The following is a 27,132-nucleotide window of genomic DNA, read 5'->3' on the forward strand; positions in this document are numbered from 1 at the left end:
TCTTTAAGGTTTATAAAATATTTTGCTGACCCAAAATATTTAGTATCACATGAATAGACATTTTTGTTTAGGGAGACCTTGATTTTTAATTCAACTGAGCTGAAAAATGTGAACTTGTTCAGCAGCCATGTGGTATCACTTGGCCTATGTTACTGGTTAATGGTCGCCCCCAAGAGACATGCAAATTTGAGGTGTGCAACCTATAGTGGCCTTAAACATCTTGATTGAGGTGATTTCCAAGTCTGTCCCATACTAAATTTTTTCTAGTGTGCTTACTTCCATCCTGGCACTATTTTCCACCCATTTCTTTCTCATTTCACTCACTGCTGCAATTTTAGTACAGAAGAAGCCAACTTTCAATTATTTCATTCATGAGAATTTGACTGGAATTCTGTGCTCGTCACAATGAGCAGAGGAGTATTCAAACTGGAATTGTGGCAGAGTGAACTAATTACAAGAATTGCAAGTAGTAACGCTTTGTTCTTTTTTGTTGTAGTTAAATCATTCTAAAGGTAATTGTCTTAACAGTTCAGCCACTGATTTATGATGGGTTTTTTTCCATTAGTTTTAGATTTTAATACATTGTACCCAGCTTACTCGTACTGGGGTTTTGCTTTTTTTATACTACATCTTAAAATTAATAATCCTGCAGGATTTTTTTATCCTCCAAAGCACTTGCAGTCTGCCCATGCCACTTCTCTGCTTTTGACTTGTATGCTCCTAAATCAATTAAAATGCTGACTAGTCTTGAATCAAGAATGAGTCCATATAAAACTCCCACTTCATACCTTTCCCACTGTGACAGCCATTAATTACTGCGACTATAATAGTCCCATTGAACCAGCTCAAGGAAGGGAGCAAATTCACTAATTCATGAAGCTGCACCTGACAGTCGTAGGAGTAGCCTGCGCAGGGTGTTTTCCAGTAGGCTGCTCATCTCTTTGTGCTGAGCGTCTCTCTCTTGCTCGGGGGGGTCATAACTGCAGAGACAAGGGACAGGGAAGGCCCCCGTTCTAGGCGGTACGTCTGTCCCAAATTGTTTGTATTCTCTGCATCTCATTAGACCACTAAGTAATTTGATTTTTCTCTCTGCAGTTTCTGCTCCTTCATTGAAATGGAGCTATGAAGCAGTAGTGATTATCCTGTCAGAAATTTGCATTTCTAGTAGAACTGATAACAAATGCAACTTCCTATAGAAAGTTTTACGTGGTTTTGCTGGTGGAACTTTTTTTCCCATACTACAGCAGGCTGTAATACACATGGGGGGAGGAGTTCTGAAGAGTTATGCTCTGAAGTTGCTGTGCTGCAATCAGGTTTTTTAAGAAATGTCAGCTAACAGAAATAAATAGTCTGAGGTCATGAATCACCAAGGAAGGGAAGAATCTGTAGGAAACACTCCCTTTAGGGAATACCAGGTCTAGGGGTTGTCTTCCTATCGTTCCTTTCTGTATTTCAATTAAATCATTGCCCCAGAGATCAGTACATTCAGATTTCTAGACAGGTCCAATATTCAAAACTAGATATGTACTTTCCCTATAAAATACAGGGCTTGGTTTAAGGAATGCTAGGGTAACCGAACTGTATCCTCACTTTCATGTTTCTTTGTTTGAACTTGGAGTACTGAATAATGCAGCTGTCTCCATAAGATGTCTCTTTTAAACAGTTTGTGTTCTGGGTGAGCAGCCCATGTATGACCAGCCGAGTTTTTTGTTCTACATTTGGATTTTTTATTTTCATTACATTTTTAATGCATAGGATCTTAAAGTCCTAACTGAAAGAAAAGATGAGAAAGTGGAAAAGGCAGAGGAGATAAGAGGGGATTGCCTTGTCAATAGTTTACACTTGAGGATTTTTCCCCTTTGAAAGTGAAGATTGGTTCAATCATTTGCTAACCAGAATTGCTTCTCCACTAAACGTTAGTTTCTGTGTTGTGAGTGATTTGGGTTCTGTGTTACCTGAACCCATTCAGGAACTTCCTTGTAGGGTTTCTTCTTTTATAGTGCTGGCATTTCTCTGCAATCCCTTGTTGTGCTAACCTTTATCCTAGTCTTGTTTCAAAGGGCAACCTTTTGTATTTGATCTTTCTCAGGTTGTGCATTTCAAGGAAAACAAACTGAGCTAGAGCTTTTGTTAAATGTTTTCAATCTTCTTCCAAAGTTTGACATATCTTTTGTTATCTGATGCAACTGTACAGATTTGGAAGAGTGGAAAGGTGGGAAAATGCAGTCCTTTATTCTAAACAAAAAAAGATTAACATATTCTTATCTTGTAATAGATATAAATGACAAACTTCTGTCATCCCCACTTACGAGTAATAGTGACTGTTGGCCATATCTATCCTGCTGTTGGTTTATAGATTATTCTCCAGCTGGATAGCTTGAGTGTTATACTGGAATAGGAAATGTTTCTCTCTAAATTTCTCCTTGGGTTGATGAATTCAGAACCATTCCAATGGTTGTTCCAGAGTCAGGAGAAGGCTGTCACGAGATGTGTCTAAGCACAACCCCGTATGTCACATACAAATCATCTTTTTTCTTCTGGTGAGCACATTTTAAAGCTCCAAACCGCAGTTTTATCCAGCATCATCAAAATAAACTGATACTAGCATTGAAGGATCCTGTTTAACAAGTCTGAGTTACATTTAGGCTGCCCAGAGCACAGGGTGTGCACAGGCGGGATGTTTCCGAAAGACAGGCGTTCTTCACTGCCATGGGAGGTAACAGCAAGGCTGAAGGAGCTATGCAAATGGCCAAAGTTACCGAGTCCTCAAATGTAAATCTGTGTAGCTGGATAAATCAGAAAGCCTGATGTGTAGGCCATTTTTACTTAACAGATAATGAAAATTGTTAGCATGAAGTCTTTCTGCAACAGAACAGCACCTGACGCTAAAATTACAATTCAGGAAAGCTAATGATGTTCTAGCTGAACCGGCAAAGCTTCTCTTTCTCTTTTTACACCTTCAACTGACTGGCAGAAAAGTAGTCTGCGATGCATTTGTCTCGTGTGTAACCCAGATCCTTACCCTCTGCCTGTCCCTGTTTGTGTGACTTGTGCCTTTTCTGTCTCATCAAGGAAGCCTCGGGGGACCAGCCAGGGACCAGCCTAGGCTGGAAGTCTGGTATTGCTTGTGAAGATCTCAAACTGCAAGCAGGGCAGCATGGCTCTGGAGCAAGAGGAGACTCGGAAGTGGGAGTGGTAAATTTGAGTAATAACTTCAGTTCAGTCCAGTCCTCAAAAGTGCTGTCACTGCCAGCCGGAGCTGAACCCTTCGGCTTCAGGAGACAGGAATGTGCAGCATCAGAGAAGAGCTCAACCCCTCTGTTGCAGGAACCATCAGCGTGGGCCTTGGCTGCCAGTGGGCCTTGTGGCTCATCTGATGAAAGCACTGGCCTAGTAAATGGGATTCTGGGCTCAAGTCCCAGCACTGGCTGAGTCTCATCTGTCATAAGGGAAGTTAGCAGGTTCTGCACAACCTTTTGTTAAGCCTTCAGGAGTAGTACTCTAACCTATGTTTTCAGTTTTCAACACAATCTTCATGGAGACCTTTGCCCCTTTTAAGCTCTTCATGGAGATCTTAAATGCTTGCTGTTCCATACTCAGCACTCCTGTGACTTGAGGATCATCAAGATGCTCTCCAAATAATGAATTTGTCACCACTTTGTGTCTGAGAGATAAGTATTGTAGTTCCGTCTGCTTTGCAAACAGGGAAGATGAGGAAGAAAGCAATTATGTGATTCACTCTAATTGCACAGTAAGTCAGTCGGTGTAGTCCTAGTGTTACTGCTGATCCCATACACTTGTCAGCAGGTTAAAATTAGATCATTTGCTGATCCGGTGAGACTCCTGCCTGTATAACACAGGGACTGTGTCTGGGGATATCTTGACTGGGTTTCAAGTAGGTCTAAATATCCTTGCTAATGAATTATTATTATTCTAGGTTTTATAATATTCCTTTCTTCTACCAGTTCAAACTGAAAACGCTAGGACGCTTGCATTAATGTGGTGGAGAAACAAGCCTCTGCTCTCTGAACCCCCTGTGGATTAATGCTTTTCATCAAGAAGAAACCACAGCTGTTTTATGGAAATGTTGAGGATGACTATGAAATGCTGCTCATAAGTTTGTTTGGCAGTTAGTGTGGGTTTGTCAAGCATTGCTCATTTGGCAAGTGCCTAATGGGAGAAGGTTGCACATTGACCTTTCAAGATCTCATCACTGCTTTGCATGTTTGAAAAATATAGATAGATAGACAGACAGATAGACAGATAGACAGATAGATAGGTAGATAAATGTAGTTTAGGAAGCAGTTGCAACACATGGCAAACCTCCCGCAGGATGTCTCCTCCCAAATTTCCTGTGGCTCTTTCCTAGCTGTTCTCAGCATTTCTGATAAGCAGGTTATGGGGTGGATAACTTGAGATGTGAAGGGATCTCCCTTTCCCCCTCGTTCCGTAGTATAAATATGCCTGTTACAGGGATAAGCAGAGGCATCGGGCAAGAGATCTACCCTACTAGGGCAGCTGCTTTGTACATTTAGAAAGTCTTGCCCTGAGAAGTTTATTTTTTGTGTATTGATGTGCAGTGTTTATTTAGAAATCTTACAGCATAGCTTGTAGGATAATGTAAACCTAACAAAAACATCATGCAATTCCTCTTAGATTTGAGTTGGGCAAGGGGATAATAATTTGCGTGGGAAGAGGCAGATGAGAAAACTGTCTCATTCTACATAATCTTTTGAAAAACAGTAAAATCAGCCATTCAGTAAGATGTTGATGTACCTATAGAGGTGTTATTTCTGCTTACGTGTACAAGAAGAGCCCAGATAAGCCAGCTGTTTGTGGAGATCACCGCTTTTTCATCTCACCAGTCAGATCTGACTCAATCGTCCCTACTTAAATATATAATTAAAAAATAAGTTGAGTGTGTTGCAAAATAAATGTGCAAAGTCATGTCTTATGAAGGACTATTAAACAATGAAAAATTAAGCTCAACCTTGCTGTGAGTTAACCTGAGAAACAGAATGTGCAAATAATTACTTTATCTATCATCTTTGCTGTCGGCATGCTGTAGTCGACTACTGGCATCCTCTGTGAGATACGTTTCAATTCTGAATCTAGAAAACCACGGAAGGACCAACATCTTTCACCTCTCAAATGACGTGAGTTACACAAGACTCATGATCATCCAAAAGTCAGAGCACAAGATCTCTTCTCTCAACAAAGAGGCTGCTCTGTTCTGCTCTACTGAAGCAGCTGTTGGCTCAGATTTCAGTTTATTCAGACATAATAAGTGCTCTAGACAGATTCTCAGGCTACATAAATTAATCTCAACTACTTCTCAATTTCCCCCATCATCTTTTTTCTCCTATTGTCTTCTTTGTGAAATAAAACCCTTTGTATTCAACCACAAGTGTCTGATACAACATATAGATAAGATCTGTTGTCAGGTTAATGCCATTACAAACCTTTTCCAGAATTTCTTGGTCCTGCAGGAGGATGTTTTTTCTTAGCTCAGGAAAACTAAATCGATTAGATACATTTTGCTGACAGCTTGCAAAGCATTGGGAGCTGAAGGTTTTAACCTGGGAAGTGTGAGGTGGTTCAGCTATTAATTTCTGAAACTTTGCATTACAGCCATAGAAGGGTCACTAGTAACATAATCCATTTTACCTGTGCATCCACATGCAGTTTCCACTGTATTTGGTTTTGTTTTAGCAGAACTTGCCTCAGCCAAAGGCAGCATTTTTTTTCCTGCTCTTGCGACCAAATTCGGTATTTGCCACTGCCACCACCTCTAGCTTAGCCAAGACACTCTAACAGCCTCTTGTTGCAGAAGATCTGAAGGGCTTTTTCTCTCAAGCTCTTGCTTGTGCAATGTACAAAGTATGTTTGCAAAGCATAGTGAAAGAAACACAGCATTATCTATATGATTTATTCTCCTTGTTCTTGATATTCTCCTATTACAGCTTCCTCTTTCCAGCCTATTATGTTCCTTCAGGAGAAACATTTTGCAGTGCCTTACTTCAGGCACTCTTACAGTACCTGAAGGAGAACACACGAGGTGCTCCAGAGTATAGCAATACTTCTTCAAGCATGGTAAAGCTTTTTCTGGAGAGTTCAGTAAATAACCCTAGTTACACATAGGCGTTGCACTAGAACAACTAATGGGGCTGCAGAGTTTGTTCCTTAGTGGTCAAAGAGCCCAAACCCAATTCAGCTCTACTATATAGCCAGTCCTGAAAATGGGGCCAATGTGCTGATTGTGTCAGTTCAGACTGAATTTCCTTTGACGAATAAGACCCCTCCTCCTTGGTAAAATTACTTTTAAGATCCAAATCCTCAATAAATCAAAGTGATTAATTCTACACTTGAACGTTCTCAACAGCCTCGAAACCAACAGCTGGAATTCCTATTCCACATCCCACCTAACCCAGCGTAGCACTGACGTTACCACATAACTGCAGACGTGCTCTGAACCCTAGCAAGGGCTGAGAGACACTTAATCAAGAAATCCCTCTTCGCAGTTCAGCGTCCTCAACGTGTTGCAGTGACACCCAGCTTGCAGGTGGTCACTGCAAAGCACAATTCACTGAACCAGTATTAAAGCGGTTAAGTCCCTTCATCATGCTGGGCTGAACTCCCCTTCAAAAATGGGTACTTTGATTTAATCTTTGAGTCGTAGTTCCAGTTTGTCATGGTGTGAGTACTTAAGGAGGGGGCTGGCAAACTTCTGCACAAAGGTCTGCTCCTGAGGTCCTGCTGTCCTGCATGTTTCCAAGTCCAGAGCAGGGAACCAAGCTGGGTGCCAAGGTGGCCATGGACGGGGAAGGTAAGAGACAGAGGCCAGAAAAGCAGCCAGGAAGGTGGGTTAGTATTTAAAAGACCATTTTAGCTTTGAAAAAGTGGGGCTTTGTGGGGGGAATGGGGAGGGTGGGAGGATTCCCCCTCGGTTTTTGAGCAGCACTTCCAAGCAGGTTCTTTTCCCTCCAGCGTGAGCAATAAGACTGAAATCGGGATCTGTGTGAAAATCGCTGCCTTCTGAGCCTGTTGGAGTGCCTTGCTGTACGCTGAATCCAGAGCTCCTCCTGGAGGTCCGAGGAGTCCAAGCCCTGCCGCTGACAGAGCTCATCACTGCTGCTTGGCACAAAGAGCAGTGCACCAGGCACATCAACAACCCTGTATACATATAGGGTATATACAATAGGTAGGTATAGGGTAATACAGTAACCCTACATGTGCCTATATACAGGCAGTCCTAGCTGACTTCAGTTAGTTCAGCAGCTGCACCAAGGTCCTTTTGGTCAGCTGAATCCAATCACAAAAGTAAAGATAATACATGTGAATATATTTACATATTAAATACATCTGAAGACTTACATTCCTCCCAAAGTGTACGCTTTACTTTTTGAGGAAAGGGTGCTAAACTCAGGGTGGAGAGGGGTCCACGTAAATCCCGTCTGAACCCACAAAACACTCCTCAGCCAGTAAGACAGTACGTCTTTGAAAGCTGATGCCATACCAGTGAGAGATACCAAGGCTCATCACCTACAGGGGAAAAGACCGCTAGCTCAGACCAATTAGCCTCCCACCTATTTTGTTAAATTTAGCTCACTTACAAACCGCAGATCCTCAATTTAGACACGCGTTGCCATTCAAGTCCAGGAGAATGAGATGCCTACTCTTTGAGAAAGCCAGCGGAGTGGGTACCTACACAGCCCTGCTGCCTTAAAAACGGCCTGGGCAACAGCGGCTGGTGAGATAGCATGGGGGGTGTAAGGGGGTTGGGTGAGTGGACGCCCAAACTGTCTGAGAGGGCGTTTGCCCAAAGCTCATCTTGCTAAAGAGGAAGACAACGATCAACTGTATTAAATAGCAACCAGGGAAGTACCAGGAGACTTTTAGTTGGTGGGGAGGGGGGCGGTGGATGGAAAAGTCAGCTAAGCAGACATACAACGAAACATGAAAACGTGAGGAGAAGAGGGGAGCAGGGCAGCAGAGGGGCCGGCGTGACCCTGCCAGACGCAGCCATCATAGTTATACAAGGATGTTTAGAAATTGCTAGGCACGTATTGACATTTCATAACGATATTGTCTAGCTTTATCTGCTGCACTGCAGATATCGATCCCAAGTATATAGTTCACCAATGGCCAGTCAATTACGTGTTGATAACAAAACAATAAACCGCTTAAACCGTGATCAGTCACATGAACCGGGCAGATTTTCCATACAATATACATCTGACTGAACAGTGCTGCATTGGTGGGTGTTGCAGCTGTCTCTGCAATGGGGACAGATGTGAGAAAACAAGACAGCTATGTAAGATTAGACTTCTAAGTAATTTTTGAGAGTTTCTAAAAAATGAGATCATAACATAATTTAGGCTCTACATCATGTAAAACTGAGATCTTCTCGTCAGAAATACTCCCCATACATGCCCGTCCTCTTCTTCCACCCCCCTCCCCCCAACAGCTGTATACACAGCAGGCATGTGTATGTACCAGAACAGTTCCCTGACGTTTTGTGACGAAGCCTTTAGGCTTTACAAAGACACAAAGACTAGCTGCCCAAGTAATTGAACCCTTTCCAGACCAGATAATGAATGATGGTCTTAAATCACTGCTCCAACACTTTATACATATGTGTAAATATACACGTGTGTGTGTATTTAAAATGTGAGATACTATACACACACGCACTTACTTTAAGGAGATTCTAATGAGATGCATGAAAAAATGCATTGTTTTACTTGTTTCAATTCATCCTTGCCTATAGTAATTTTTCTTTTTCATGTTTAAAAGACCTGACTATTCTTCCTTTCAACTAAGACCTGGAAAGTGAAACACATACATTTCTGAAACAATGAAGAGGTCTTTGGGGTGGGGAGGAAATAGGTACTTGGGATATATTAAAATAAAAGAATCTCTTGCAAAACAACTGTTAAGTGTAAAGGAATGCAGCCCAAACACCATAGCATACACTGGGGGTTTTTTGTTTGTTTTTTTAAACCAAATCACCTTTGAAGAATTCTTTAATTCTAACCTGATGTTGAAAGATTAATACATAAAAAAATGTTTCAAAATATCCTCACATCCTCTAAAGAGCACTGTATCCTAATGACAGTGTAAGGAGAGTACTTACAGTTTTGCCTGATAGGAAAATAAATTTAATACAATCATATAACACAAATATGAGACCAAATATTTATTTACAGCATATATATATTAATTCTTTTTACTTTTTATTAATATATTTTCCCCCTTTTAAAGCTATCCAGATTAAAAATGTCCAAGCCTGTTAAGAGAACAAAACATTCTCAAAATAAATAAGAAACAAGAAAGGAAGTCAGCTAAAGTACACCATCTGCTGCCACAGTTGTCTTGTAAAATATTTCCAGTTAATAGAGAGTACATTTAAAATAACACGTTGACACTATTCACTCTCGTCTGCTTACATACTAAACAAATACCATCTTGGCATGAAAAGAGACATATGTTCAAAAAAGGAAGAGCCATTTGTCCCAGTGTCATCTGAATTTACACCTCCTCAACTGAATTAAATCCCTACAACCCCTCTGCCTTTGAAGAAAACCAGTCATCTACTGTCTCCCAAACAAATATGGCAACAAGCACTCCAGTTCTGGCGGTCCATACTGTATTTTGGTTTGTGGACACAACTACAGTACTTCTGAGTATAGCTTCACCAACCACACATGTCCTAGCCTGTGAACTGGTATGTGACTCTGTCCTCCAGAATCACCAGCCACTTCACACAAGCTTTTAGAGAAGCTCACCTGAATGACCACAGTTTTCTTTCATCCTTCAGAAATTTTGTTCCTAAAGTACCTGGTCTGAAATCAATAAGCTGAAGACACCTGAAGATTCCCTGGATCAACTCGGCCAAAAATATTGTTGGAGGTCAGCAGTCAGACACTAGCTTGCAAAGGAGACGACCTTCCCTAGGATTTCTTCTCCTCTGCAGGGTGTTCACATGGACAGTTCTTGCACAGCAAGGTCCAGATTTTCCAAAGCAGACCGAAAATCACTTTAGTTTCAAACTGGAAGCTTAGAGACCTGTTTTGGTTAGGTTGTAGAGCACTTTAAATATGCTAAGTGCTACGTAAGTGCCAAGTATTGGAAAACTACTAATTCAACCAAGAACAGATGCTAGAAGCCAGCTTTTCCAAGCTAAGCACAGGACGGTGTTGGCATGGCCTCACATTTAGAAATATCAGATGTGTCCACAAGCACACGGCCAGCCTCGCACGGTGATGCAATCAGTGTATGCTAATACTTTCTGTACCCAATTCAGAGACTTGCATAGACTGCATACCTTGAAAACAGGATTCCAACCAAAAGGATTAGCAAATGGATTCTAAGTAACTCAGAATATTTCTTACTTTATTAAATATGCTTGCTTTCAGCTGGCATCCCATCCTGAATTTCAGCAAGCATTAAAACTGAGTAACATTCTGTTAGTGTTTTGTTTCCTACTGAGAGTTCAAAATGTATTTTTAAATTTAAAGTAGGTCTTTAATTTTTTTTTGTTTTTTTTTTAAAAACAAAAATTGAATAGTTCCAGGTTTTCCTTACTCTCAACACAAAGGGACAATTTTCCTGGTACCTCCAAACTTTGGAACAGAACTAACATACACTTATTTTTTTCCAGTAGGAAATTTATCTGAAATAAAGTGGCAAGGCTTGATTCTCCTTTCACATGGATACAACCCAAAAGCAATTCTACTACAGAGAATGATAGAGTCCTGAAAAACTGAATCTCTCCACAGGGTTTGTAAATTTTGGGTTTCATCCATGGAACACAATTTGAAAGGTTCTGAGCATGCCAGCACACCGTGTCCAGAAACAGACATTAGCTTATGCTTAACCTAAAATCCAATAAGCTGAAGCCTACTGTAGCCTATTGAAGCTAAACACCCAGCAAATCACAGGCTAAAGGCCACGGGAGAAGGGGTCAGTCTTCTGTTGCTATAGATCTACAGAAACCAAGTCTCCCACTATTCCCCAAGTGGTTCAATCATCAGTAAATTTAAACTAATTTGAAAACAAGAAACCTAGATCAATGTGACTCTGCTTCCCACTAGGAACTCCACAGTGTTTTACTATTTCCTTGTGATTGACAGCAGGCTACTAGCATAGAGCTTAAGTCTTGTTTAATAAAATTTGTTAGTACAAAGCAGCCTATTTAATTTTTGTTTCGTATTTGAACAGTGATTTCTTTATATATGTAGTATTTTAGCACTCAAGAGCGGCATTTGTTCCTTAAGTTAAAAAGCTGTCAGTTGGACAATAACACGTCAACTTTACAAGAAATTAAGAATCAGCTTTTAACCAGGGTTAGAAAGCCATTTCAAATACAACACGCTGGTATGACTTCCGTTCAGAAACTGAATAAGAGAAAAGAACTGAATGCTCAGAGATTAAAATTATTTTGAAATGTATAATTAAAAAAATGTGTTACTAATTCCTTTGAGGATGGGTATTATACAAAGCAAATACACCCTCGAGAGACACAGTGGAGGAGAAGAACACAGGAAGGTCAAATCTCTTCTGGATTTTTGACAGGGTTAGCAGAAATCAGTTTTGTTTGGCAGGGATCTGTAAGAACTTGGACATTTCATTTTCTCCCATCACTGTAAAACTGTTCTTTAACCGAGTTGGAAATAGTTCAAAATACGATTTAAGTTGACCTACAGAAGTGCATGGGATATTCTGGCCAAAGTTTAAAACAAAACAAAAAACCTATCCCACTTCAAAAAAATCTACAGAAGAGTCTCCTCTTAATATCCAGGACACCAGAAGTTGCTCCATACAGACTGTTCAAATCTCCATGCCCAAACGAATGGCTATTAGCTCTTGGGCTCAAGGGAACTTGCAAGTCAGGACATGTATAAAGCTGTTTTGCTAATATTCAAATAACCTGAACCAAATAACCCTCTAGGATAGGGCCTTGATGACTTATTGAACTTTTTCATTTCAACAATGAATCCAGCTGTGTGCGCAAGTGAGGCACACAGGTTTTACAAGCCAGCAAGATATAGTAAGACATTACCTAATAAAAACTGATACTAATAACAAAAAAAAATCTCTGGCCAAGGCTGAAAAAAAACTTTGATGCTTGGAGGTTTTGGCAACTATTGCATGTTTTTGTTTGTTTGTTTTTAAACTAGTTTTGTAATATGGCAGTAAAACTATTCTTAGCAAGACTGGCCATAAAAAACAAACAGCCTGTATGAAATACAACCACACTGAATCGGTACGGTTATAAAACAGCATTACAGCTCTAATGTTCAGTGTTATAAAACTCTTATGTTCTTATGAAGCCCAGGCAGCCAGCTTCTTCATTTCGTCTTCATCCTCCGCTCTCTTCCTGGTCGATGCTGCAGAGAAAGAGAGATTAACAATAACCATCGACTAATGTAACAGTCAGAACCATTTTTTTTTGTTAGCCTGAGGACTTGCATAGTTCTTTTCAGTCTGAAGATCTCAGATCAATTTACTGAGTAGCAAGCTAAACATAGGTAACGCAGTAATGAAGCTGATGAGAGACACGACTATTTTGCCCCACAATTATCTCACACATAATGCTGAGGTTAACGATATAGGTCTGATGTAATTCCTAATGAAAGACTCCCACAGAAAATACATTCAATCTCTAAAAGCTGTCACAGAGAGCAAGTGTCCACAAGAACTCTGCCAGTTCTCTCACCACCATTTGAGCAGGCATGAGTGACCTACCCCTGGCCAGCTGTGCATCCTGCTACCGTTCCAAATAGCGCTGAAGGGTTCTGCATGTGCAGGTCCAGTCTCCAAATGGACTCACCCCATTTTAATGAGAGGTGTCATTTATTAAAAGGGAGAAAGAAATTCCTGAACTTACTGTGTTCAGGTGACATCAGTTAACTGCTGAATTCACAGCAACAGCAATTCCCAGCTCTGTACCAGGTCCCACACACACTTTCTCTCTTTTTTTTTTTTTACCCAAATCTCCTATCACACACCTTTCCCATTTGCTGAACTAAAACTTCACTCAAATAGTCTTCATTCACTGACCTACAAATTGGATGCCCTACTGCCCTACAGCAGGCTGTCTCCATCTGCGAGTTGTGCATGTCAGGACCTGCATTCCTCCAAACATCAGTGGAACACTGTTACTGGGTGCAATACCCTTGTGTGTACGTTTACAGCAGGCAGTTGGCTCCCACCTGTGGCAGCCGTATGGCCGGGAGCCACCATCTTGAGAGGGGCTGCAACTACCACCTTCAGGGACTAAAGGCAGGAGAAGGACATGGGAGACCAGAGGTCCAGTCCCTACTCTACAAGTGCCACTGGCTCACTGTGCAACTGAGGAAGATCACTATGCCTTGCTCCATCTCAGTTTCCTCATCTCTAAAATCAGGAGGGTAACATGCATCTCCAATTAGAAGCATTATAGAACCATTAACTTCTTATTTTGCTATTGCTGTGTAACAGTAAGCATCAAGTTTCAGAAAAGATAAGCCAGTTAAGATCAGCCTTAAACTATATCATTGTAACCAGCTAATTTTGCCTGAAGCAGCCATACAGACAGATGAAGTAGCAAATTAAGACAGTGGGAAGCACATGGAGATGGCCTGGGTTTAATAAAAATGTCAGCTGGCACAGCTGGATCTGGAAGAGGATGTATGAACAAGCCATAAATGCCCAGACTGCAATTTGCACTGGGTTTTCCTAAATTCCTTTTTTTTTTTTTTAATTAGCTGTGCTGCAATTGACTTCAGTACATGATGCCACAATCCCAGTTTGAACATTTTAAACTGCCTCTCAGGATTTAAGTGCCGTCTGCCAAAACACATATACGAGTATCTGAGCTGAGCTGGTCTAGGTAACCTGTTCTGCAGCAGAATGTACCATAAACAACTTGTGTCACATGTGTGCTGTCCTTACCATCAAGTATTTATACTCTTTTACTAGCATCAGTACACAGCAAGTCTTTCAGCTCACAGAGGACAACAGGGACAGGGTGAAAGGTGTAATAAAAGTTGACTGTCTCTGGCTTAATTCAAAATGAACAGGGCAGAACTACAGAAAAATAAGACTACTGCTTAATACCAGGAATAAGTCTGTTCCATAGAAAGAAAGCAAAGGAATGACAATATTTCTTTAAATGTGTACTTCCTGCTGCCTCCTCCATTTCTAATTAAAATACCCGTGGCAAATATCAAACCACTACCCTACAAAGCTGGGTCTTTGTGACGCAAACATTTTGAATCTAGGTCAGACTCTAATTAAAAAAGACTAAGGATTCAATTGCCAAAAAGAAAAAAAAAGTCTTCCCATTCCTCAGTGATCTCACTACATTTCAGTAGGAGATGCATCAGTATATGTGCAAGGTCAAGTTCCCTGAGTTTGTCTCCCCAAATCTACAGAGAATTTGGTCCCAAATGCTTTCATACAGCAAACCAGAATTCCACTCTGCTTTTTCTGATAAACAGATACAAAAATAGGAAAAAGAATCTGTAATACTTTAAAAGTTAAACCAGAGTTAAATACATCTCTGGAACTCTCTCTTCTTTTCCTCCTTCTCACTGCATGGCTTAATCACGAGAAACGTAAAATGGCAAGCAGGCAGTTTACCAGGGCAAGAAGGCAGCGATGTGGATGGAACACTCGGCAATCTGACATCTCTCATTCCCTTGTTCAATTCTTCTTGCTCCAGTTCTTCTAATTCTGCCATCAACTCATCCTAAATTCAAGGAAAACATTATTTGCAAATTCATTGTCCTGACAGTGATCTCAGGCAAGGGCACATTTAACCACCATGAAGCAAAGCAATACTGAAAAAACAGTTTATACCTGAAAACAAATATCAAAAACCAGCATATCGCAAGTATAATTTTTACTAAATGTGGGCGATAACAATAAACCTTAATTCAAAGTTGAAAGAAGGACAACGGAAGTTAGAAACAGGACAAGAAATAAAATTAGAAAGAAAGCTGATGGCAGTGTAACGCTCATCAAAAAGGCAAACAGAGGAAAAAAAAAAAAAGAGGTCCCTCTGCTGTCCTCAGGTTTGTTCCAAATCTAGAGCCTGTACTCTTTAACGGATTCTAATTTTAATGTGCGATTTCTCCCATTTTAAAAAGCAAACAGCTTCCACTGGTTATAAGGTAGACTGTCATTATACATTATGCTTCAGCCCTATCACACAAGTCCAGGATTATATATGATTTCAAAGCAGCACTGGAATCACAGCTGTCCTCCTGGGTCCTGTTATTCACTCTTGAAGCACGTAACACTCTTGGGCTTTTAGCTGCAGAAGCTGATTTGGACAGATGATCTAATCCACTTGTATAATACTAAAATTAAAAAGGCTATATACACTTTTTAAAAAAGCCAGAGACTTATTCCTTGGCTAGAGTTTCCCAAAGAAAGGAAGCTAAATATTATATATTTGTAGAGAAATGGACCTTTACCATGTTGATAAAATGGTTTAAAAACAAAACAATGGGCAAAAGTGGCTGGGGAAAAAGTGGCTGTAGCAAAGTGAGATCTAATAGGTGTTGAAATGGGCTTTGCCTGCCCATTTATACCTTACTTATCACTAACGTGGAAGTTAAAATGATAATTACATAGCCACCACAGGCCTTCCTAGACTTACTTTCTCATGGTTTTATATTCTAAGGCCAAAAAAAGGCTACGGTTTGCCTACCTGACCTAGTTCATAGTGCAAATCCTAGGATATCATCTAAAAATTTCAGCATCAGGTCTACACCTGATGATGTTCAATTCACAGCTGATCTCTCAAGGAAATGTGCAAGTTGGGGCCCCACGTCTAACTTAGGCACTTAGCTGAGGTGCAAATGTGTCTGTACTTTAAATAACTCAGTCAGTGCTGTCAATACAAGCTGCTTAAAAAGTTAGTGTCCAAGCTGTTGTAAAGCCAATGGAAACAGGTATTTCTGAAGACCTCTAGGTAGTCATCTAACCCTCTCCCACACCAAATTCGTCCTTACCGACTGCTGCTGAACAAGTAAACAATTAAGAGGTAGTGTCAGCCATGACAGGCTCTCTTTAAAAAAAAACAGAAAAGAAAGAAAAGAAAGAAAGAAAAGCCGGCGGGGGGGGGGAGGGGGAGAGGTAAAGGAAACCGTGATCATGACCCTACACCTTTAACATAATAATGTAATGGCTAGAACATTTGCTGTCGAAGTGGGAGACTCAAGTTTTAAGTTCTTCTCATCCTCAAGCTCAGATTTAACTTATATTTCCCACAACTCAGGAACTGCTCTACAACTAGACTGCAGAGTACTGCAATAGCTATAACAAATCGCCTTTCTCCTCCCGAACCTAGGCCAAAAAGAGAGCAAAGGGAAGATATCATGTGAACTCTCAGGTTCCAGGCTTTGTCCACTGGAATGTGTGTATTTCGCATTTGATTATCAGAAACGGGCCTCTAGGCAAGGATCACCCCTCCCAGTGAGCATCCTACTCAGGCAGGACAGAGCTTTTTTGCATTCTTCATAACATACACTGTGTCAGCCCAGGAAGAAAGAACCCTTATGTTTTTGTGTCTATCAGGAGCAGTAGAAATTACATGCTTCCATGATCTCCTTACGGCACACACGTGAAGAAGAAATCCAAATGTGTGGTCAAAATGCCTTCAAAAAAATAAAATCAAATGTCATCCTCCAACACAAATCACCTCATAACCCAGCAATTGAGTCATGGATTCTAGCGCTCTTAAGCTGAAGTGGCCTGCAAAGCAGGTTTCCCAGTTACTGGACAAGTGCTGTAAGTATTAGGCTCCTATGCAAAGGCAGGTGATGGTACAATGATGCCCCATATGACAGTGGCTTATTTTCCCAGAACAGGAAACATGCCCATCAACTTAGACTACTACCTCTTAGGAACTTCCAGGTCAATCTACAATATGCTTACTAAGTCTAGACTCGTAAAAGTTAAGCACTGCTGAAAAGTGCACTGTATAGCTGTTGGGGATGGCAGTATGTTTTTCAGTTCTTTGAAGCCCAGTTTATACAGGCCAAATCCCACTCCTTGTGCCAGTATTGATTAAATGTTTCTTGAAAAGTCTATTTACAGTTAAAGTGGAAAAATAGTAAAGCAGATAATGGGAGCAAAATACAAAAAATCATTACTATTTTCAACAAATTATAACTGTTGAATGAAACCTCCCCCTCGATCAAGCAAATATGATATAGCATATATATTTTTCTTTGTTGTCCATTTGGGCACGTAGGAACGAATTAGTTGGGGAGAGAGTCAATTGTTTGATTCTTTAGGACATTCTTCAAACGATCCCTAATGCTTGGTCATTTTAAAACATAGTTAAAAACCAAAACCAAACTGGTTGTGATACTGAGCCTGATCCCCAGCTCTGCATTCCACAGACTGCAAGAATTTTGAGTATACTTGACCCTTGAGTCCTCAGCCATGGCTGGATCAGATATAAGTAATGTCCTGCTTAGATATACAAAATCAAGTCCAAGGACACTGGATGAAAGCTACTGCAACAAATTTGCAGAAGGTCTTAAGTGCCTCGGGGGGGGTTTCAGAAGAAAAGAGCTCAAGGAAGAAACCTTATTGCCTCCAATAGGAATTACTTCTACCTAATGGATCTACTTCCGTAGAAAATCTGGAAAACGGGGAAAGGGCGTACATCTCCAAGCACCCAAAATGACTTTAAAAAACTGGTCCAAATATTCAGAATTGTGAACAGCAGCTTGTTCATGGCATAGGAACGTGCATTTAGTCAAACGGATGTCTATTTGGAGCACAAAAAATTATATGTTACAGTGTCCACTTGGAGCAGTACAAATTACACGTTTTAGTGACCTCCTCCTTCCATGCTACAAATGAGAATAACAACTACAGGAGCGCAGTTAAAAATCACCTTTCTTAAAATTTATATATAAATAAAATATATTTTTATATTTTACAAATATAGATTTTTATTCATTATATTATTTATTTTATATATATTATTAATTTTATTTAATTTACATATACATTTAAAAAAATAAATATGTCTAGATAGGGTAAGCTAGAACCAAGGAATTTCACATCCACACCTTTTGAGAAACAAGCCACTGACACAAGCCACCACACAACAAAATAACTATGGAGTCATTTAACAGCTAAAACTCACAGGTCTGAAGTACTAACCTCATCAAACTCATCACCAAAGGCGGCTCGGTTTGAGATAGCGTCTGAAATTTCCTGGGCAACATCTTGCTGTTCAGTGATATCTTGCATCAAATCATCAATTTTGTTCAAGTCCCTGGCAAGATAACATGGAAACATTTTTTAAAGATACATCATTCAAATCCTACATAAGAGACTCACAAAAACTTGAACAGACCCTATTTTCTTTTTATGCCCATGGCTGTATAAATAGCAGAACTCACAGGCAATAATTTCCCTCATCTACACCTTAATGTTTCCTGGCAAGCTTCTGTGTGTTTTAACCAGTCCAATTTCTTCCACTTTGGGATTACAACAAAAGTCAAACTGCAGCAGTCTGTGTCTCTCTCCCCCTCTGTGCTTCTCATACCTCTGCCAGCCAACAGTCACAGATCCCATCTCCTTCCCGAGGTCAGCATCCTTACAGATGGATCTTTTTTGATGTTAAGCTTTCACCAGAACTGGGGGAACTTAACAGGACTATATCCCATTTAAAAGCTTCCCCTTATTGTTAACTTCATTATTGTTTCAGTTCCTGTTTACCTCTCCCAGAACAACTTTTCTGATTTAACTCTGTTTATTCAGGCAGGGAAACACCTCATGAAACAATATAGGACATATAAAAATACTACATGGACAAAAAAATTACCCTTTCTTTTATTCAGGTCTAATCAGTACTTTGAATCACACAGTCCAGCTTATGGACTTTGAGGAAAATAGCCCACTTAGTTTCTTCAACCAAGTTTTTTTCTGGAAAAACCAAGGCCAGAGGCCAGTCTCCACTGCCAAGGCAGACTTAAAAAAAAAAAAGGTACCACACAGATCTCTCTAGTTAAGTGGACTTCCTTCTAGACTTGCTGTAAGGAAAGATATTTTTCTGCCAAATATAACACTACAGCACCAATAACATTCCTGACATTAAACGCCTGAACCAAAAATGAAGTAAAAACTGGCTGACTTGATATAATAGACTGTAGCGATGAAATAGTTTGAAAGTGGTTAGTAAGCTCAACTTGAAAGCTATTAGAAAGCACTTACATATTTTCATGTACTTTTTTCATAGCTTGTGCAGCATAACCCATATTCTTGAGCACTTCTGTGTTGGTGTGGGAATTTTCCAGTGCCTCTCTCTGGAACTCAATGGTCGAAAGCGTCCCATCAATTTGACTCAACTGTTTCTCATACCTCTTTTTTCTCTTCAGTGCTTGTAAGGCAGCTGGAATGGGAAAAGGCAAAGTGCACTGTGTATTTTCATAGCAAAATGCAAGGACAAGTAGTTCAGCACCAAGCCGACCTGTAGAATTTATAATTCTCACTCTCCTACCTTACTAGTAGGGAGACAAACTGACCACACCAGATCAGCAGCCTGTTTATCACCAACATGCTGTTGCATGAACATGCTGGGAAGCCTCTTTTAGATTAACTCCTTTTAGCACCACAGGGAAGAGCAGCTTCTTCCTCCACTGCGGGAGATCTTGAACTCCATCCTGTGCACACAGGCAAAGCAGGGAAGATGGGGAGAAAAACATCAGAGAGAAGTCAGAAAGGAGGAAACGGGAAAGAAAGAAAAGAAGAGATTGCAAAACATAAGTAAAAACTATGGAAGACAGCGTAAGAAGATCTGTCATGATAACCACACCTCCACCAATGCTGCTTTCTAAACTCAGCTTTCTAAACTTTCTAAAGTCTCAGCAGCAGAAACCGTCAAGTGCAATGGAAAGCCAAATGGCCTAACCAAGCAGGTGGGTTACATCAGAGGAGGACTCACATTTCTCCAGCTTTCAGCTGCATCTATTTCACTTAGGAGCATGATCTTTAAACCTTAGAACTTGAAAACATACAGAACTTTGTAGACACGGCCACAGTCAAATCCAGTTACTCCCCATTATCTTTGTAAATTGTCGTGATTAGTCTTTTATATTTGCTAAGTTATGAGCAGCATACTTTGCCCTGAGTAAATCATTACCAGAATAAATGCACATGATAAGCAGGAGGAGAAAAGGGCTTTCTCTCAGCCTCTGGGTGTGGAGCACACACACAACCTTGCCATAAGCATTTCCTGACCACTCTTTTCCAAACTACACATGTGCCAGACAATAAAAAAAAAACCAAGCAAACCCAAAAGAGACTGAGTTAACCCCTGGCTTTTTCAATGCTATTAATACCCATGTCCTTTCCCTTGTCTCTTACGCTTAATTTTTAAATCAGGTTCAGAACCAGCAAGCAACTGCAGCCCCCCAAACTCAAACAACGGATAGCAGCAGTTACCATTGCTGTCCTATTCAAATAATTGCCCAGATGCAATAACACTGAACCCTTGACATTGGGGTACACAACTTTTCAGATGAAGTTAGGATCCCTCCAAGGAGGGGGCATAGATTTATGGTGTGTAACAACACACTAAAAAAATCTAGTGCTTTGTTGACAAATGCTTGAATCAACACGGTCAAAATTGCTCATCATTAGCTGCGCAAGGACAAGCATTCACACAGGCTAAGATACACAATGCCTTCTAGCACCTGCAGTAAAATGTTTCAGGACTGCAAACTGCAATCACAAGAGATTAATCACAGTATTCAAATTCAAGATTTTCCCAGGTTTTGGGGGGTGGTCCGAAGATCATGCATATTCTGAAAAAGATGCATGAACCCCAGAGGATGTCATGCAAATGGCAAATGTGAGAACTGTGAAATTCCAAAATACATCAGTTTGACTTAATGCCAAATAACCTTTTTACCTACTTATTTATGCTTATTATTGATAGCATAGAACACCAGCCACTCCCTTCCTCAGCTTCAGTTGAATCAACATTTGATCCTGGATTCTTCAGTTAGGAAGCCAGAGATTCCAGGTAAATTTAATGGTCTGAAACTGTGCATAATACCGGCTGTGGCAGAGAAGACTCTAAAGCCCTGTGGACTGAGGAGCACTAACTGGCTGCTGCAGAAAAGCTTCAGCTGGAATAAGTAGCTACCACAGGGAAATACTTCCAGTCAGTATTTTTCAGAAATGGGACTCTGTAATGGTGCTGTTGTTACTGACTGCTCAGAGAGAAAATGCCTTTTCTCAGTTACACACAAAGCAGGTGTTTGTTTTTTTTTTTTAAATTCTGAAGGTTCCTGTATTAAGATTTAATTAAACCACACCCAAATTAAGAAACCACAGAAGCAGCTAGACTCTGTGACTTCACCTATTCATAAACAGCTTTTCCTAATTATTGTAGGGCAACATATCATCATCATTATTAATTCTCTTTAGTTTTACCAGTGACTTACAGAACAAAGCACTTCATAGGAAATCAATTCATACTCTTTCCTTATCAACCAAGGCATAATTCCCACACCGCACTGTGTGATTTTTCTCATTTATATTAAATGAATGCCCTTCGCCGCAGAGTGTTTTGTAATAGTAGCTCCTACAGCTAAGATAGGAAAATTTCCTTGTTTTTTGAAATCTGTTTTTCTGTGTTTTACAGATTATCATGAACTTTAAGTGCTTTTCTACTGCGCATACAAGCATTTTAAAATTTGTGTGCAACTCTTACAAGAAGATTGAAATGCTTCACAGAAATGCTACTGCATTACAATAACCAAACTGAAGAAGAACGTATCTATCAAAAAATAAATAAATCAAGCAGAGAACATAAACTTACTTCACTGAAGGTTTAAGAATGGCACTGAAAAAGGGTGTTGCCCATTCCAAAGATTCCAAAGGAGGAAGACAGCCCAGGGAGGAAGAGTCTAAGCAGGGGTAAAGTCTGAGGAAGCAAGTGTAATTAATACCAATTCAACCAGGAAGAGCTGGAGGTCTTCTCCAGGAAAATAGCAATCTCATACACTGTCTCTGTTGTGCTCCAAAGAAGCTGATTCAACTCCTGCATTTCATAATGAAGTGGTTAGCTGTTGGCTGGGCTTTAGCACGTTTCCTGTGCTCTACTTCTGAGTCCAGCAAGCAGGATATAGCTCATAGATTGGGAACCACTGCTTTTAATCTGAGTTTTTATTTTATTTTCAAGATAAGTGGCTGGAACAACGGCAGACTATTATGTCAGTTTAAGTATGCATATTAAAGAACTACTGTTATTAACATACAGAAGGATACTTTTCCAATATCACTGCTATGCTGGTACTTTATTAAGGAAGCAGAAATGGTCAGTTGGGCAATAGTAACCCTGGCCACACTGAATATCCAGGTTTCTACAGGAAAGAACAAAATTAGTGACATAGAAAGAGTTGTGGCACCCTCCTCGTGGTTTCATGACAGATCGGAATGAAGAGACAGTACAGTGATAACAACGCCTTTAACTGTCCCTTTACCTATTAAGACCACCACCAACACCCATCAGTACAGGAATTACCAATCTCATCTTCTGAAGCAGAAATAAAAGCATGGTCTAGTAATCCTTAAAATTCCCCCGGGAAACTGGTGAAGAAGGAAAAGAGTATTTCTTCACCACCGTGAAAATATTGCATCTCATTCTTGGATACAGTTCACAAACCTCTTCAGTTCTGCAAGGGACTGATGGATTACAACTTCTGATCTCCCTCACACCAGGGACAACCAAAAGAAATGCTGCTGAGGCCATAAAAATCATACCACCTTAAGTAAGTTCATTATCAGCATTCATAATCCTTAAAACCTTGTGGGGAAGCCACATACAGTTACAACTGAGGCGCTAATTCAAGAACAATAATGCACTTGACTCGTTATAACCATTCCAGTTCATGGCAAGACACTTAAAACGTGATCATGAAGATCAGAGAACAATAGCTGTAACCCACAGAACAAAGTCGCACTAAGGGCTTCCTCATATCTCCCCGCCAGAAACCCTCAGTCCCAGCCAGTCATACACCCTGCCATAGGCACGACGGCCCTGTCCGTGTTAACACGCAACCACTGCATCGTTGTTTGGTTTCAACAGCCTGCTGGTTACAACTAACTCATTGAAAAGGAATGCTACACGGCTACATAAGCCCTGCCCAGATGTACCAGACAACATACTTAGCAGCATCTACTTGTAAAAGTCTACCTGTTATTCCAACTTTCTATATAGGTTTTGCCTCAGTAGTACTATGTGGCTCTTTATGGTTAAGATTTAATCCTATTCTGGATGGCTTCTTTTAACTTAATTCTTTTCATTTAGCCATTTTTTAGGATCCGTGAAAGATTCCAACAACACTCATTCACGTGTATGTTACTTTCACAGGCACAGGCGCACTTCAGAAAACACATTTCCTTTTAAACAGAGTTCTCAAATATTCAGTATCGCTTTCTGTCCTTTAAATTTTCCTGTATGACTTTCAAAATATTGAAGATGAAAGGCCAATTTGCAGATGGAGTTGGCAGCTGTGCACTGGCTGAAACTGAGATACCCAAAAAAGTACAGCAAGAGATATCCAAAAAAATCATGAGTTTGTACCTGGAACGGGGAGAGATTAAAAGGCAGTGCTAACTGTGAAAAGAAATATTGCTTATCATGACATAACCTCTGCAGGAGGAATTCCAACACACATCGCTGTTTTGAAAACCCTCAAGTGGTCTAGCTACAGTAAGATATTAATGGGGAATGCTGGAAATGTATCATCCCAAAAGCGTAGCTAATTTCAGATTAGGTACAGGAACTGCAGAGACACTCACTTCATAAAGGAGAAGCCAAAAATATTTAAGTGATGTTTCACATCTATTTGCATAGCTAACATGCTACAGCTCTTAAATCAAGTTAAGCCTACTGATGTCACATGAATCCATTCAAGAATCATCTGAACTCATGAAAAATTGCTGCTCTCTCTTGTGTCAGTATAACTGACTCAGACTCACGCGCCTAAAAATCAAATGAGGTCATGCTAATTTGGTGCATTTTTTTATACCTAGATATATCGTGCTCCAGTCTCAGACACTCCCGTTTTAGTTTCCACAGGCTTCTCCACAGATGCAATTAAGAAGAAAAGGACATCAAAAATTACCTGCGAGGTCCCTTTGAAATATTCACCTTAATAAGGCAATGTAGATTAAAACTTTTATTCTCTCATTTGCCTGTATGTTTACATAACGCTACAACAGATGCTGGTTAGCAGAGATTTCCTCTGGACTGTACAGTATACCAACTAATACGTTGTTACATGTAAATCAACAGCAATTAAACTGCAAAGCAATTGACATATCAAATGAAGGGGTATTCTTGGGGATTTAAGTTCACTCACTAGCCTGCTAAATTCAAGGACTTTGGCATAGCAAAGTAGGTTTCTTGTTTCTCCTCTGACAGTAGTTACACTATCCTGTTTGGCTTTAGAACCATTTTTGCCATGAAAAAATTCCTACTCTGTACTTCTTGCCCTATTCCTGTCTCTTTACTGACCTTAACTGTAGGTTCCTCAGCCAATAACAAGATAAAAAGGAGTTATTTTTAACCACGATCAGCTCAACAATCCAGTTTGCAGCATGACTCCACAAACAATGGCATAGATAAAACTAGGGGAACTGCATACCGAGCACAGCAGTGGAAACAAAGATCTGGGAGAAAAGCTTCGTATGTCAAACGCTGTTCGCCTGAAGCACAAGGCCATAGCTTGATGAACACCTGGAACCAGCATCAACCAGCCAAGTTAAAGGAGAAGCAGATCCACCTTCTCCCAACAACAAGTACTCATTCCTGCCTATGTACCACCCGTTCCTTCACAGGTGCCCAAGCTGCCCAAGCCCAGCTGCAGAGTCAAGAGGGTAAGTGGAACTTAACCTACCCTGGGTAAAAACAATAACCCAACCAAAAAAACCCATGACATTTTACAGCTGCATCCAGCTTTCTGAAACACACCCTTCAGGGAGCTCTGCCAACGAAAGGAAGGGAGCAGCACAGGGGCAGGAGCAAGACAGGAAGCATTGCTTCTTCCTGCAACCACGCCAGCTTAAAGTCCACGCTTGGGATGAAGTTCCACAGCAGCATGTCTGGATCTAAATGGGAATTGCTGCAGTCACGGAAGCAGGCCTGTTTTCTTGCGTCAGCCCCGTCACTCGGGCAGTACCACAGTGAACCAGTCCCAGCAGCTATCTGGTCACTTTGTCCCACAGCAAATTAGTTTTCAGCTGGATCACCTTCCTGAACTAGCTCACTGTGCCAGCACACAGGTGCCAGTACCTACACAAGGGGACAAGACAGACTCCAGTAGAAGCCAGGGGAGTAGAAAGTTTGGAACGGGACAACCCTGACAGCTCCCGTGCTGCAGAGCAGCAGGCTCAGTTGCGCTGCTGAACTGGCTTTACTCCCTCTGACTGTTTGTGCCTTCAAATTTGTCCCATCTCGACCGATGCTTTTAAATCCTTTCTAAATAAATGCTTTTTGCTAATGATTACTGAATGCTAAAGTATTACAAATACATTAAAGGGCTAACCAAAACACGTTTAACACACAACTCCTCACAAGTTCCAAGTTACATGGCATTAACTTTTTAAATGATCCAGCAATCGAAAGAGCAGATGAAAGACCTACTTTCTCATTACATCACGAATCTTTATTTTTCTTTAAATACTTCAAAACAGAAGCAAAACATTTCGAATTAAAGCTCAGAGTAGATGTACAGGATTCCAGGTGACTTTAGGAAGTAATGAACTTGCTTCTCAAAGGCCTTTATATCCCCAAGACATTGGCTACGATCATTTGCTTCCCAGAGATGACAAGAGCAGTATAAGCAGGATCCAGACCTTATTACCCCTTAGTAACCTCTCCTTTGCAGCTAACAGCAGCCCAGACCAGTAGTCATTAATGCTCTGAACTATCATTCATTTTTTAGTGATATCTCGTACTTCCTATGTGATTTCAGGCAAATCATTGCATCACTTCAACCCCAGTTGCCAGCAGTCTATTCTCCAACCCTCACAGTGGGGATGTGAATGCATCCATGAATATACAGGAGATCCTCACATGCTTCAGCTCCTCTGCTGAAGCACAACCAATGCTCAACACCCAAGCTTGACCCCCTTCCCTCGTTGAACAGTACTTTATAGCACCATTTACCCAGCTGATACCTGCTTCGACTGTGGTGCAAAGCATGAAAAAAAGTATGGCACGGGCAACAACAGACATTAAATTAATCAAGAATAAAGCACCCTGTTATCAGACCACCATAATGAATTCACTATGCATTAAATACTAATAGATGCCAAAGGCCCAAAGCCACCATCGTGTCCCAGCGTGCACGCATCGTGGTGACACCTGCTCGGAGTCCACAGTCGAACCACGAAACACGCTGCATACCCGCGGAGCCAACAGACCCCACCCAGCAGCAGCCCCTGCGAGCCCCCGAGCCCCCCCTCTTCTTAACAGAGCCCCATACCCAGAGGCGTTTGAACCCCGGGATTTAAAGCCTCGCAAGCACCCGAGCTGCCGCCGCCGGCCCGGCACAGCGCACCCGGGCGGAGGGCAGCGGGGCCCGGCCCGGCCCCGGCCGCCGCGGACTCACCTCGCTTGTTCTTGGTGCCGTGCTGCCGGGCTGCCGCCAGCTCCCGCTCGATCCTCGTCTCCAGATACTCCTGCTTTTTGCTGAGCATCTCCTCCGTCTCCCGCAGCCGGGCCAGCGCCTCCTGCGGCGAGGGTCCCCCGCGGCCCTTGGAGGCGGCCGAGCCGCCCCCCTTGAAGAACTTGGAAATCTTGCTCATGGCGGCGGCGGCCCCAGCTCAGCACCCGCCGACGGAAGGGTCTGGCCGGCCCGGCCCGGCCCGGCCCGCAGGAGCCTCCCCGCCCGGCACACGCCGTGACGGCACTTCCTAGGCCTGCAGGCGGCGGCACCGCACCTGGAAGCGGGGCGGGCCCGGCTGGGCCCCGGGCTGCCCGCCCAGGGGCGGCTCCCCGGAGAGGCCGAACGGCCGCTGCGCGCCGCGGGCCTCGCGCGTGCCCCCCGCCAGCACCGGGGAGAGCGGCGGGAGATGTAAGCGAGCTCGGGGGGT

At 41.5% G+C, this 27,132-nt stretch overlaps 1 protein-coding gene across 1 annotated transcript; it reads right to left on the reverse strand.

Moving 5' to 3' along the window:
- Positions 1 to 9,185: 9,185 nt before the first annotated feature.
- On the reverse strand, positions 9,186 to 27,031 carry CHMP4C (charged multivesicular body protein 4C). The gene is made up of 5 exons (XM_075141592.1): positions 26,649 to 27,031; positions 19,234 to 19,411; positions 18,178 to 18,292; positions 14,629 to 14,737; positions 9,186 to 12,392 (listed from the first exon to the last, which is right to left on the reverse strand). The coding sequence occupies exons 1-5, from the start codon at positions 26,842 to 26,844 to the stop codon at positions 12,328 to 12,330; spliced, it is 663 nt and encodes a 220-aa protein (XP_074997693.1). The 5' UTR covers positions 26,845 to 27,031; the 3' UTR covers positions 9,186 to 12,327.
- Positions 27,032 to 27,132: the final 101 nt, after the last annotated feature.

This window comes from Calonectris borealis, chromosome 2, assembly GCF_964195595.1.
Source record: "Calonectris borealis chromosome 2, bCalBor7.hap1.2, whole genome shotgun sequence".
Taxonomy (NCBI): domain Eukaryota; kingdom Metazoa; phylum Chordata; class Aves; order Procellariiformes; family Procellariidae; genus Calonectris; species Calonectris borealis.